Source organism: Bufo gargarizans, chromosome 2 (genome assembly GCF_014858855.1).
Source record: "Bufo gargarizans isolate SCDJY-AF-19 chromosome 2, ASM1485885v1, whole genome shotgun sequence".
NCBI lineage: Eukaryota > Metazoa > Chordata > Amphibia > Anura > Bufonidae > Bufo > Bufo gargarizans.
The window spans coordinates 520,030,742-520,045,161 of NC_058081.1; the positions used below are offsets into that span (position 1 = coordinate 520,030,742).

A 14,420-nucleotide genomic window follows, 5' to 3' on the forward strand; every position below is an offset into this window, starting at 1 on the left:
TACTTGTACTGTTGGTATCGCCACGTAGTCCTCACTTAATAATGTCTCTGCCTTCCGCCCCTACAGAACCGAAAATAAACTACTTGACCTTCCTTGGACTCATCCAGACACAGGCACTTGTGAGATAAGGATGCTGTGAATACTTCATTTGTATCTTCCACTGCTCCATCATTTGTCTGCACAGCAGTGAATGGCAGGGAAAATAAACTATTAGATGGGGCCCCTTTAACTTAGTGGGTGCTCCTGGTAAGGCCAGGCATCCAGAAGGAGCCGCTTTGCCCTCATCCTAACTTTTTGGGTTATTTTTATTGCAGTACATGGGCACTTTTTTTGCCCAACTACAAAAAAAAAAAAATGAAAACACTGACTGCAGTACCCTCTTGACCCCTCGTTTTGGAATTTCTGGTGGTGTATGGAGGACCCCTTACAGTGGTACTGAGACAGACAATAGAGCCCTGGTTGAGCTTAGTTCAGTGGAAACATGGTGGATCTGTGGCCTCCTGTACTCAGAGATTGAAAGTAAAGTTGGCCGTAGATAGCGTCTCAAAGAAAAATTCCACCCACCAAAAAATAAACAAAACACATAGAAACAGTTTGTTTCCCCCCCCCCCCCCCCCCCCCCCACCATACCATATGCACTTTAGGTGGGTTTTTTAAGTCAGTATTTGAATTGTTTCTGGCTTTTTTTAACCTATAGAGAAGGGGAAGAAAAAAAAAAGCACCAAAGCTTCAACATGCTGTGTATTGAAAAGAAAAAAACAATTAAGATTTTTTTTTTTAAAACCACAAACTAGGCTAGTCTGCTCTGCATTTCAAGCTTCCTATAGACTTGCTTACATCTGGAGTTTGCATCTTTACAGCAATACACATGTGGAAAAAACAAAAATATTGTTTTATGCCTTAAAGTAACATTCTGGGTGCTCCTGAATGCAGGGCTGCACCTAGCGCCTTTCTGCTGCCTGAGGCAAAAACTGAAACTGTGCCCCAATGTCAATTTCTTAACCCCCCCCCCCCCCCCCTACGGTTAAATACCTACTTGGAAAACATTACATATAGTGCTTCCCAATACTATACTGCAGAAACTGATAATTCCCCTTTGTTGCCCCCCTACCCATATGTTACTTTTACCTTGCGTGTTCCTTTTTAAGGTGCTGATCTACAACTGAGCAGGTTTCTATCTATGCAAAATGTACCCCAACGAGTCATACCGTACCCAGTCAGTGGGGGCAAGTTCAGTGGTACCAGTGTAGTATGGGCCTATATCATGGCTGATAGCGGACTTTGAAGGAACTGTCATCCACAGAAAACACTGCATATGTTTACTAGTGAAGGGGCCCTGAACCTCCCCAATAATATCCCATTGTAATAACTAAATAGCTCCTGGAAAATACAGATGGGAAACACATTCTAGCAAACTGTTGTAGCTGGGTCTAGCCCCCCCCCCCCCCCCAACAAAAAAATAAATAAATTTAAAGTGGTGGTCAGGGATCAGAGCTGAGCACGGACATATCCCCATCCACTAGCCAAGCCTCTGCCTAGCTAACCCATGGAGAGCCCCGGCACAGCAACACATCTCCAAAAAAATGCCCTTTACCTGAGCGATTCAGCGCAGGGCAAAGTAGAGCATCGGAGCAGAAAATGCTCCGATGTTCACGTGGGCCTGGAGGGGGTCAGCTCTGAACTCAGACAACCCCTTTTTAATTATTAAATTTAGGTGACTGAATAGACTAGTACAGGGATCAGCAACCTTCGGCTCTCCAGCTGCAGTGAAGCTACAACTCCCAGCATGCAAACTTACTCTGCTATAACCTTTTTGTAACTCCTACAGAAGTGAAAGGAGGATTCTGGGAGTTGTAGTTTCAGAACAGCTGGAGGTTGCATGACCTTGGTCCTAGCAGTCTGACCCCTTTCATAGATGGGGGGGGGCGCTGCATTACACCAAGTAATTCTTCCCTATACTGGAGATATTACATCAGAAGTCTCCCTGTTGCAAACCTACAGCTACCATCTTCTCCTGACAGCCAAAGGCTGTAAGAGCATGCTAGGGGTTGTAGTTTTGCAATATCTGGTGACTTTCCACCCTGTCATTGTAATAACACACGCAAACAGCAGATTTCTCAAAAACATACATCATATTTCCTCTTTTATTATATAAATATCCGTTTAACCTTTTAACTGTAAGAATATAAAGAGTTTCTTGGAGGATCTTTTATACAAATTCACAGACAGTACAATGAAATTCGGCACGTTTTTTTCTAGGTGAGATCCAACTGTGGAGATGTTCAGGAAATGGATGGGGGAGGGGAAGGTTATTTCCAACAGAACAGAAAATACCAGTCACTTTTTTTTTCAAAAAAAATTCTAACCAAGCTGAATGTGATCCACAGAAGAGAGGAAGTGAGAACAGAATTCAACCCTAATCTGAGAACGACCATGGATTGTGCTCCCACCATATAAAACGCCTCAAAAACAAAAAATAAAAGGTGCACTCATGATGATGATGGGGAGGGGGTACAGTCTGATGTTTGCATATATAATTTGACTATCGTCATCAGTTGGCGCTCGGCTTTGCACATCCTTCAGCAGCAAGAGTTATGAAAGGCAAGTTCTGCACTTCAGTTCTACAACTCAGATTGGTCAGGAGCAAAAAAAATTGGAAATATTCCGCCCTCAACAGGAGGCGGCCCCCCCGAGGATTGTGGGAAATCCAGGAAATACCAGTCTATGAACCTTAACTAGTGGGGGGGGGGGGGGGTTAAAGGGGTATTCTAGTAGTTTCGGGGTATCCCATATCTACAATGTGCATGCTCCACCTGACACTGTTTGAGGAGACCCCCGCCGATCGAATGGTTATCCCTTAGAGCAGGCATGCTCAACCTACGGCCCTCCAGCTGTTGTAAAAATACAACTCCCACAATGCCCTGCTGTAGGCTGTTTGGGGATGCTGGGAGTTGTAGTTTTGCAACAGCTGGAGGGCCACAGGTTGAGGATAACTTGAAATTACTGGAATACCCCTTTAACTTTAATACAGTATTAAAACCAGCGGGGGAGCTGTAGTTGTGCGGCCTTCATAATGTTCATGGACTCTTCTCCCACCCATCTGGAGGAGCCCCAGGGACTAGACTGCCACAATCTTTATAATGGGCTCCACTGCAGCTTGCCCCTAGTGGGGTGTTCTACATAAGGGGGTGACTGCCCTAAAGACAGCAACCCCCCAATACTACAGAACTTATCAGCCCTAGTTTTGGCACTCTGTTCTGGATAACTGAGGAAATAGCAATACTTTTGCAAAGAACTAGCAGGTAGTGACTGGGTTAAGGGGCCAACTGCAAATTGTTCCACACATAATGGGGGGGGCTAAAGCATGATTATTCTAAGGCTGGGGTCACATGTGACTGAATAGCTGCGGATTTATGTGCGGTATAACCGCAGCGCTGTACAGTACCAGCGAAGTGGATGAGAATAAAGCAGCGATATCACGGCCTTGAAATCTGCAGCATGTCAATTTATTTAACGGATTTCTCAGTTTCCATTGGAGAGGGTGAAATCTGCTGGCTTTTCCACTGCCAAAAACGCATGTATTACATGTTTTTGCAGCAGAATTCTCAGTCACGTGTGTCCCTGACCTTACAGAACCGATCAAAAAAGTCTCGTTCTACCAGGACGCAGAAATGTCTACAGGAGCAAACTAAAGACAACATTGTTCCAGTTTAGGCACTAAAAACAAACAGAAGAGGGCAAACTCAGCTTTCCAGGACCTAAAAATAAAATAAAATTTAAAACGAGGTAGCCGACCTTCAGGAATATCGAAAGTAAAGGGCCCCGTCTCCGGGGCCAGGGGGAATGTGTTGGATAAAGTTTCTCCTACTTACAAAACAAACATAGAAAAAGAAAACTTAAGAAATGTTACGGGTGCAGCTCCCATTAACCCTTCCTTATACTGTAGAAAAGGGACAGGTTGTTGGCATAAGTTAACCACATCCGGATGCCTCTGCTGCCCGGCTATCACAACCACCTTTGTGTTATTAGTGTGTGATGTCAGAGGCTGGCAGCCTGCTCAGTGCCGCTCTACTCGGCAGATGTCGGTGCAGAGCTCTGTAGCTGTCAGGATGGTGGCAAGTGTCAGGCCTGAAGGGATCTCCATAGACCTCTGCCCAGCACCATGATGGATCAGACCACAGGGCACTGCTAGTGGGTAACCTATGCCACAAACCGGGAACTCCTTTCCTTCAAACCTCTTGCAATACCAATGGTAGCAACCCCTGTTATCAGCACTGCCAGAACGGCTAATGCCACTTAGCCCTGACACCTTACATGGCCCTGTTCTGCTCCCAGCTCTTGTGGCCCTACCAGGCAGTATAATGCATCAGTCAAGTCCTAGAAAGTCTCTTGAGTGGCACAGAGCTGGGCACGGTGGCCCTCACCTGACTTTCTCACTCTCGGTCATCTGCCACAGCCCCAGGTTGAGCACTTTGAGGCAAGGCAGCTGTGTGATACGCTCCAGTCCCCTCTTGGTGATGCGGGTGCACCCATACAAGTCAATGCCAGTCAGCTGGTTCAGGTGCTCGGCTATAAGCTCCAGGCTCTTGTCGGTGATGCGGACACACTGGCCGATGTTCAGGGTCCTCAGGCTATGCATTTGCCGCACCATCCGGTTGATGCCGTCGTCGCTGATGTGACAGGAGCAGAGGGACAGGGACTTGAGTCCGTAGAGGCCCTGAGCGATGTACGCTAGGCTTTGGTCACCCACCTTGTCACAGAAGGAGACGTCCAGGCCGGTGAGGCGCAGGAAGCTGCCCATGGCCAGGTGCATGATGCCAGTGTCACTGATGTTGTCGCAGCTGCGCAGGTTTAAGCTCTTCAGTCCCCGCATGTGTGACAGGTGCAGCAGTCCCGCGTCCGAGATGCCCCCGCAGAAACTGAGGTTGAGTACGCGGAGCCCTTGCAGCCCCCGGGAGATGTGCTTGAGGGCCAGGTCTGTCAGTTTCTGGCAGTCCTGCAGGGTGAGCTGCTCCAGGCTCAGGCAGCCCTCGGCGGCGCTGCGGGTCATTCCAGCCAGGTGACCAATGCCAACGTCGGAGACATGGCGGCAGCTGCGCAGGTTGAGGCTCTTGAGGCCGTGCAGCCCCCAGGCGATGAGCAGCAGGCCAGTGTTGGTGATGTTGGAGCAGCCACCCAGCTCCAGCACCTCCAGCCGCTTCAGGTACTGGGCGATGCGGCCCAGGCTGCTGTCCGTGATCTGCTTACACAGGCTGAGGTTCAGGGAGCGCAGGGACGAGATCTCCTGGACGAAGGCGTGGCCCAGGCCGTTGTCGGTCAGGTTGTAGCAGCCGCTCAGGTTCAGGCTCTCGATGTCGGGCAAGCCCTGGATGACGTAGCTGAGGGAGCGGCGCAGGCTGAGGATCTGCACGCGGCGGATGCCCCGGGCCTGCAGGCTGGGGAAGAGGGAAGGGTTGGCGCGGCGGAGGTGCAGCTTGGCCTCGGTCCCCCGCCACACGGACTTGTGGTAGGCCGCGTCCCGCCAGGCCACGCATACCTGAGCCGCCCGGCCCTTGTCTCGGACATCCAGGTAGCTGAAGATCATCGCCAGCAGCTCCGGGAACAAGCAGGAGATGTGGGTCTCCATTCCGGCATCCCCCTGACTAGGCCGCGGCCTGGCGAGCGTCGTGCTGCCTGAGGCGACGGAGGCGGTGCTGTGTGTGCGTACGGAGAGGAGCGCGCTTCTGCGCCTTCAGTCTCTCGTCAGCCCGGCCTCGCCGTCCAGATCATCGTGGGGGGCCCGGCATAGCTCTGACGGTCGCTGCTCGGCTCCTTTCTATCTCACGTCAGCGAATGCAACCGCCGGCCGGAGCCCTGACTGAACCGTTAACACGCGACGGGCTCGCTGCCGTCCTGTTACGTGCGCGTCTCCGACGCCACCGCCAAGAGGGGGCGGAAGAGTCCGCTCTGAGCATGCGCGGCGCCGCGGCTGGCAGACAAAAAATAAAAAAGGGGCGTTGTGGGCGTGCCTTCCAGTCAGACGAGCCGAAATGGGTCGCCATTGAACATGCGCAGCGTGGTGCGTGCTGAAGCTAAAAAGAGGGCGTGGTCGAGGGCGGTATTTAAGCCTTCTTTGTCTCGGGTGCAATAGGCTTGTTACCATAGCGACTGTTCCCCCACCTTTTCTTGGTTGCCTTCCTGTTTAACCCTTTCTTGGCAGGAAAAGAGTTGTAGTCACTTGGGTGTGAGAAAGTACAAGCTCGTGTCACCTCATGTGAGCAGAAGCCTAATGGTCTCTCAGACCTGGCAGGACGTGAAAAATAAAAAATAAAGTGATAATGTTATAGATACACTATACCAGTGGTCTCCAGTTGCTGGTGAACTATAATTCACAGCATGCCCTGACAGTCACCGCGCTAGATGATAACCAGGTCAGGACCATATGACGACGTTTATAGCACACAGGATAGCAGCCGCCTGCCAGTCACGCCGGGTCTTTTGCGAGATAACCACAAGTAGTTGCACTCACACGACCGTAGGTGTCCCGTTGCCGTATTGTGGATCTGCAATTCACGGGCACCGTTCCGTGTGCATTCCGCATCACGGATGTGGAGCCCATTCACTGTAGTGCTTCCGTAGGGTTCCGTTCCGCAAAAAGATAGAACATGTCCTATCTTTTTGCGGAACGGGCGGAGTGAATGGGTGCGTGATCCGCTGAGGCTGCCCTACGGTCGTTTGTTCGTGCATTGCCGGCCACGGGGCGCACATGTTTGTGTGCAGGAGACCTCATACCAATACGCCTAGTCTCATTTATGAAGTGCTGTGGATTTTTTTTATAAATTGTCGAAAAAAGAAAGAGCGAGAAGGAAATTGTCTAATTGAAAGTCTAAAAACAGGCAAACTTGATAAATGTGTCCCAAAGTGTTTTGTAACTATAGCTTAAAGGGGTTGTCCACTCCTTTAAAAGTGATGGTCTATCCTCTGGATAGACTATCTCTATCTGATCAGCGGTGTTCTGCCGAAAGTCTATAGCTTGCCGAAAGTCTATAGCGGAAGTGACGTGGTGCGCTGCACAAGCGCACAAGCGCACTTCCACAAATCATCAGAATCATTGTCTTAAAGTGACAGTCACCCGCAGTAAAATACAGCATCTACATTAATTTGTACCCTCGCGGGCTCGCTTCGCTCGCCACGCATCGGGCTCGGCCTCGCTGCGCTCGGCATTTAGTAAAGCTGACTCTATGCCGCCATTGATAGTAAAGAAGGAAATGGATGGTAAAGAAAGGGACTATTCATCTCTTTCTTTACCATCCATTTCCTTCTTTACTATCAATGGCGGCATAGAGTTAGTTTTACTAAATGCCAAGCGCAGCGAGGCCGAGCCCGATGCGTGGCGAGCCTGCGAGGGTACAAATCAATGTAGATTAATGAGCGCTGGGAAGGGGGGTGGCGGCGGAGCTGTGTTTTAATGGCGATGACTGTCACTTTAAGAAAGATATACCCTTAAGTCTGCGCACGTGCGGTGTGCGAACAACTGCAAGGGAGACTGCAGGAATGCTTCGCTGAAGTACGCTTGCGCAGCGCACCACGTCACTTCCGCTATAGACTTTCAGCAAGCTATAGAAATCTGGCAGAACAGCGGCACCCCTGCCGATCAGCTGTTCTGCAGTGGCTCCAGGGATGGAACTACACAGCGCCACCCATGGTGCAGTTCAATAGGAGCAGCGCTGCAGCACCCAGCTCCGTATACTGCACGATGGACGGAGTTGTGTAGTTCTGGTTCCATTGGAAACTTTGGGGCATGGTGGATTGTCAGAGGATTCTCTGCTGAAACCCATGGATGAATAATCCTTTAGGGCTCATGTACACAAACTTATATTTTGTTTTGTCAGAACCATTCATTTCAATGGGGCCACAAAAATAAAAAATGACTCGGTGTGCATTCCATATGTCTGCAAGTGCGTTCTGCAAAAAAGTAGCACATGTCCTATTCTTGTCCGTTTTGTGGACAAGGACAGGCATTGTTACAATGGATCTGCAAAAAAACGGATTTAACACGGACGTCACACTTTTATTTTGCAGATCCGTGTTTGGCGGGCCGCAAAATACATACGGTCGTGTGGATTAGCCCTTATAAAGCTGATTAGTGGGGGCGCCAAGGGCTGGACTCCCACCTATCTGATATTGATAACCTATTCTGACGATAGGCCTGGATATTCTGAATTCAGAAAAAGCTTTAAAGGGGTTCACCGAGAAGTAAATGCTACATGCAATTCCTACATCCCTGAGGGCATGGATTGGCTGGCGGTGGTGACAGGCAGGTAGACAGCAGGTCACACGTCTGGCAGAGACAGGAGCTTGGCAGAGAATCTTCCACCCTGCGTGGCCCTCTAAGGGTCCATTCACACACCGGCAATGTGCGTTCTGCATTTTGCGGACTGCACATCGCCAGCACTCTCATAGTAAATGCGGACAAAAATAGGATATGTTCTATTTTTTTTGCGGAACGGAAGTGCGGATCCGGATGTGCGGACAGCACATTCCGGCCCCATTTAAAATGAATGGGTCCGCACCTGTTCCGCAACCCATTTTGCAGACGTGTGAATGGACCCTAAATGTGGGTTCTGGTCATGGAGAAACCCTTTAATCCTTGTAGAACGAAAACTTTCTGGCATACTTTGACCCAGATGGGGTAAACGTAGACCTGCAGCAGATCTATCACAGGGGCTCTGGCTGAATGTGGTGCAGGGTCCAGGGATAGACGCTTTTCGCTGACCCTCTACCAGCTGTTGGTTGAGTTAGGCCTTAAGCCCACGACCGTTTTTCGGGTCCGCATCCGAGCCGCAGTTTTTGCAGCTCGGGTGCGGACCCATTCACTTAAATGGGGCCGCAAAAGATGCGGAGAGCACCCCGTGTGCTGTCCGCATCCGTTGCTCCGTTCCGTGACCCCGCAAAAAAAAATATAGCATGTCCTCTTCTTGTCCGTTTTGCAGACAAGAATAGGAATGTCTACAATGAGCCTTCCGTTCCGCAAATTGCAGGAGGGCACAAGGGGAGCTTCCGTTTTTTGCGGATCCGCGGTTTGCGGACCGCAAAAAAACTGAAAGGTTGTATGCATGAGGCCTTACTTTGAGACAGATTTTTATGCCAGAGTTGTGGCACAATATTGGTGCAGCATAATGGAAAAATGCGTAGAAACCCTAGATGCTCTTTGTGCCATTTTTACACCGATTTTGGCATAGGCACATAAGTAAATTTGGGGGAAATTTATCAAAACTGGTACAAAGGGAAACTGATTTAGTTGCCCATAACAACCAATCAAATTCCAATTTAGCGCTTCTTTGTAAAATGAAAGAATCAATCTGCTAGGGACAACTATGTTTTACTTTACATCAGTTTTTGTGTTTTAAATACCTTACCATTTTCAAGATCTGTGCTTGATGCCAGTGAATATGAACTTTTTATATATATATATATATATATATATATATATATATATATATATATCCAGAGGCTGAAAACCTGTTCTGACCTAAATATTTCTCGCAGCTGAAGGTTTGTTACAATGTATCCAATCTGGACAGTCCTCTAAACACATCCTCAACACAACCTGTCTGCTGTTTAGTCCGTTTTCTACAATGTATCAGTGTATTGTCCAGGCTATCTACCTCAGGGCTCATGCACACGGCCGTGGTCATATTGTGGCCCGCAAATAGCGGGTCCCCAATACACGGGCACCGGCTGTGTGCACCGCGCATTCACTTATATGGGTCTGCAATCCAGGGGATGCGGTGCGGAACGGGGGCACAGATCGGAAGCCCACGGAAGCACTCCTGGGTTTTCTGTTCGTGCCTCCGCACCGCAAAAAAGTAGTGCATGCGGACAGTTTGATGCGGATCACGGATCCCTTTCAATTTGAATGGCTCCGCGATCCGCATGCGGCACCCCCCCCCCCCCCCCCAGTCCGCAGTACGGGCCCGGCATGAGGCCTCAGGATTGTCTGGCCTGGATGCTATTGTAACAGATTATTAGCGGATGTAATAGGACATGGTTTCAGGCTCTGGATGTATTTTTATTTCTCACACTTATATAGTGTTGACATATTCCGCAGCGTTTTACAGACATGCATCATGGGAAGATGTAGATAAGATTTACATTCACTGACAACAAGCAAGATCTTTGATATTTAGAGAACTGAGGTTCATCCTCTGCTGTGATGTAAAAATTGGAGGAGTAACAGCAGAGCGCTGACTGTGCGTGCAACCGTCTGTCTGTCTCTATCAAACACTTAGGCCTCATGCACACAACCGTATGTATTTTGCGGTCCGCAAAAAATGGATCCGCAAAAAATACGGATGATGTATTTTGCGGTCCTCAAAAAATACGGACAATAATAGGACATGTTCTATTTTTTTGCGGAACAGAAATACGGACATACGGAAACAGAATGCACACGGAGTAACTTACGTTTCTCCATGACCAGGACCCACAAAAACAGAACAGACACGGAAACAATATACGTTCGTGTGCATGAGCCCTTAATCCACAGGACAGAGAAAAAATGTCTGAAGGCTGGGACCCCACTGATCACAAAATCAGGGACTGTCTGTTCTCCGATTTGAATGGAGCAGCGATCACTCCATTCCGCACTGACCCTCCTACCCACGTGGATCATGGATAACTGATTGCTGTTGGAGAACCCCTTTAAAGTCTGTCCGAGTTATGGAAACAGCCAGCATGTTATCCCATAGCTATTCTGAGAATTCTCCTCTGAGACGTTTATGGTATATCGATATGATGTGCCATAAGTGTCAGATCGTTGCAGGACCCCCTCCTATCTTAAAGGGGTTGTCTCATCTCGCTGTTACTAAGACATATGCGGCTTCAGAAACAGCTTGCTGTGCTACACTGTTTCCATAGCTTTCATGCAGAGCAATGAGAGCTACCGAAATAGCAGAGTGCCGGAGCACCGCTCTGCTGTTTTCCGGCCGCTAGTTGGTCGTGACTGTGTCTCTTCTCACCTTAGTAATGGCGAGATGCAGTGGCATAGCTAGAAATCACTGGGCCCCACAGCAAATTTTTGAATGGGGCCCTCCTCCCCCAGTAATTTTTTTGCAACCCCTTCCATTCATGCCGCCCCCATTCCTGTGGCCAGTAAAGATCGCTCTCTCAGACCAGGGCCAGCAGATGTTCCATCCGTTTCCTACACTGTCTATACTGTCACTGTATATCATTTCATTATGTAATACTGTTGAGGGGGCCCTGACCAAATCTTTTAGTCCTTCTCTTCCTAAATAGGCCCCCTTCTGGGTCAGGGCCCCAAAGCTGCCGCTTAGGAAGAGGCTGCAGCTCTAAACAGGGCACCGCGGCCTCTTCAGTCAGCTGCCAGGAGTCGGACCCCCACTGATCTGACATTAATGACCTATCCTGAGGGAAGGCCATCAATATTAGGCTATATGCACACGACCGTATGTGTTTTCTGGTCCGAAAATACGGAACCGCAAAAAAAAAAAAACAACATCCATATGCCATCCGTTTTTTTGCGGATCCATTGTAACAATGCCTAAAACGGACAAGAATAGGACATGTTCTATTTTTTTTCCGGGGCTACGGAACGGACATACTGATGCGGACAGCACACTGTGTGCTGTCCGCATTTTTTGCGGACCCATCCGCAAAAAAAACAGAACAGACACGGAAACAAACAACGTTTGTGTGCATGTAGCCTTAAACTGGAAAACCCCTTTAAGGCTTCATTCACTCTTCAATGAATCACGGACATGTGCTGTCTGTGTTCTCCATGGACAGCACACGGATCTATTGTGTGTTCACACAGTGGTACTTTGGCCCATGATTTGGACCAGGCATGCCCATTGAAATCCATGGGGGAGATTTATCAAAAGTACTAGCTTAGTTTTCCATAGCAACCATATTCGGTCTTTCATTTTTCAGAGCTCCTTTGGAAGATGAATGGTGGAGTCTAATTGGTTGCTATGGGCAACTAAGCAAGTTTTACTTTAAACCGCAAAAAAAATAAAACGCACAAATCCTCACTACGTATCTTGGTTTTGGAGCAGATTTTGTGTTTATGTTAACAATCCCATTGAAGTCTATGGGCAAAGTCACAATAAATAAGGTGCAGAATCGCACTAACAATTGACATGCTGTGGATTTCAAAATCCGCACAGCAGGTCTATTTCCGCACGGAAGGAAAAAAGTGAAGTGTACATTTATTGGTCCTATATTACACTGCTGTTTTTTTGCACAGAAATCAGAGTGGAAAAAAACGCTTATCGCATAGAACTAGTTTGTGTATCTCCAGCTAAAGCTTTTTTCTTTTTTTTAGGGTGCATTCACACGACCATATAAATGGATCCGCATCCGTTCCGCAAATTTGCGGAACGGGTGCGGACCCAATCATTTCAATGGGGCCGCAAAAGATGCGGACAGCACACCATGTGCTGTCCGCATCCATTGTTCTGTTTCCAGTGGCCCACAAAAAAGATAGAGCATGTCCTATTCTTGTGTGGAAGCGCGGACAAGGTTAGGCATTCTCTATATAGCGCTGGCCATGTGCGGTCCGCAAATTGTGGAAAGCACACGGCCGGTACCTGTGTTTTGCGGATCCACAATTTGCGGACCGCAAAACACTTACGGTCGTGTGAATGCACCCTTGCCCTAACCAGTTTGAAGAAGACATCTCCCTCTAGTGGACATATGATGAGCCGCAGCCAATGTCCTGGGATTATAGTTTTATTTTATTAGATTATATAGCACCAACATATTCTGCAGCGCTGCACAAAGACAGCCATTGTTCACATCAGCAAGTGAATAAAAACTGAGCATTGTACAAAGTGTATTTATATTGCATCTGTCTGATTTGCTAATTAATCCCAATTGATCCACCATCAGTCATCAGCAGACAATTCTGCAAATCGATCTGATTGAGTCTCCTCCTGCTTAGGGCTCTTGCACACAAACATGTGTTGACTGTGCCCCCCAATTTGTGGTTCCCAACGCTTGGCACAGGCAGCACACTCTCGTGTGGATGAGCCCTTATACAAGACTTTATATCTTTCAGGAGGTACTTCCTTTAATCCGCCAGTAGAGGTCACTCCATGCAGGCTGATCTCTGCACTAATGCTGAGAGCAGGCCAACTTCTGTCAATCAGAGCTGGAAATGTGAATAAACAGCTAAGATTAGATCAGAAAGGAGTCCAATCAGATCCCATTAATTCAGTTTTCTTTACAAAAGTCACGTTTTGTTCACCGAGGATGTAAAAAATACTGATGTGCTTTGGTAATGGGTAAAGTCATGTCTGGTTTGCCAATGCAAAAGATTAATCCCGATAGCGGATGGGGCATGGGTTCTGTCCAATGACATTTTGTCATATGTCATTTCCTCTCTTACAGAGGCAGGTAACCCATTACTGGATGTTAGAAGGTCCGCACCGTAATATAGCATAACCACTGCACCAGTGGCGTAGCTAGAAATGATTGGGCCCCACAGCAAATTTTTGAATGGGGCTCCATCCCCCAGTAATTTTTTAGCGACCCTTCTTCATGTCGCTCCCATTCCTGTGGCTAGTAAAGATCGCTCTCTCAGACCAGGGCCGGCAGCTGTCCCATCCGTTTTATACAGTCTATACCAGTGATGGCGAACCTATGGCACGGGTGCCAGAGGCGGCACTCTGAGCCCTCTCTGTGGGCACCCGCACTCTGGAAAAAGTCTATGGTGTACCAATAAGCCTTAGACTTTTCCTGCCATTCATCAGCGAAGGGCGTGCTATGAACGGCATAGTCAGAGCACTGAATGTAGGCAGTTATTATAGCTAAATGATAAAGTACATGGAAGATACACTATATTGGTATTCAGGTTAAATTGCCGTGTTGGCACTTTGTGATAAATAAGTGGGTTTAGGTTGCAGTTTGGGCACTTGGTATCTAAAAGGTTCACCATCATTGGTCTATACTGTCACTGTATATCATTTCATTGTGTAATACTGTTGAGGGGGCCCTGACAAAATCATTTAGTCCTCCTCCTCCTGGATGGGCCCCTTCTGGGTCAGGGCCCCAACGCAGCCGCTTCCCCTATAGTTACGCCCCTGCACTGCAAAAATACTGGATGGAAAATGTCGACTCTCAGTGTACAACCTATGAGTGTCCGACTGTTGGAAAACTGTCACTGTCAGCATGCTGAGAGTTGTAGTTTCCAACAGCTGGAAACTGGTGCTGTACAAATTGGTAATATCACCATTCTTATTCTATCGATATCCTGTTCTGCTGTTTCATAGTCATATCCGTTTCTGGGGAAAGCTGAGTGACAGCCAACATCGCCGCCATCACTCCAGTATGGGCATTGTTACCCAGAGTTACTTCATGGTAAATCTAGTTATGCAGAAATATGGTCGTGGGAGCTGCGTCCTTCCATGGAGCAGGGA

At 48.2% G+C, this 14,420-nt stretch overlaps 2 protein-coding genes across 2 annotated transcripts in view; one reads left to right on the plus strand and one right to left on the minus strand.

The window, feature by feature from the left end:
• WNT5B (Wnt family member 5B) overlaps positions 1–14,420 on the plus strand; it is a 100,826-nt gene that overhangs the window by 46,240 nt on the left and 40,166 nt on the right. The window lies entirely within an intron of this gene.
• Positions 2,114–5,908, minus strand: FBXL14 (F-box and leucine rich repeat protein 14). The gene has a single exon (XM_044281379.1). The coding sequence runs from the start codon at positions 5,624–5,626 to the stop codon at positions 4,421–4,423; it is 1,206 nt and encodes a 401-aa protein (XP_044137314.1). The 5' UTR covers positions 5,627–5,908; the 3' UTR covers positions 2,114–4,420.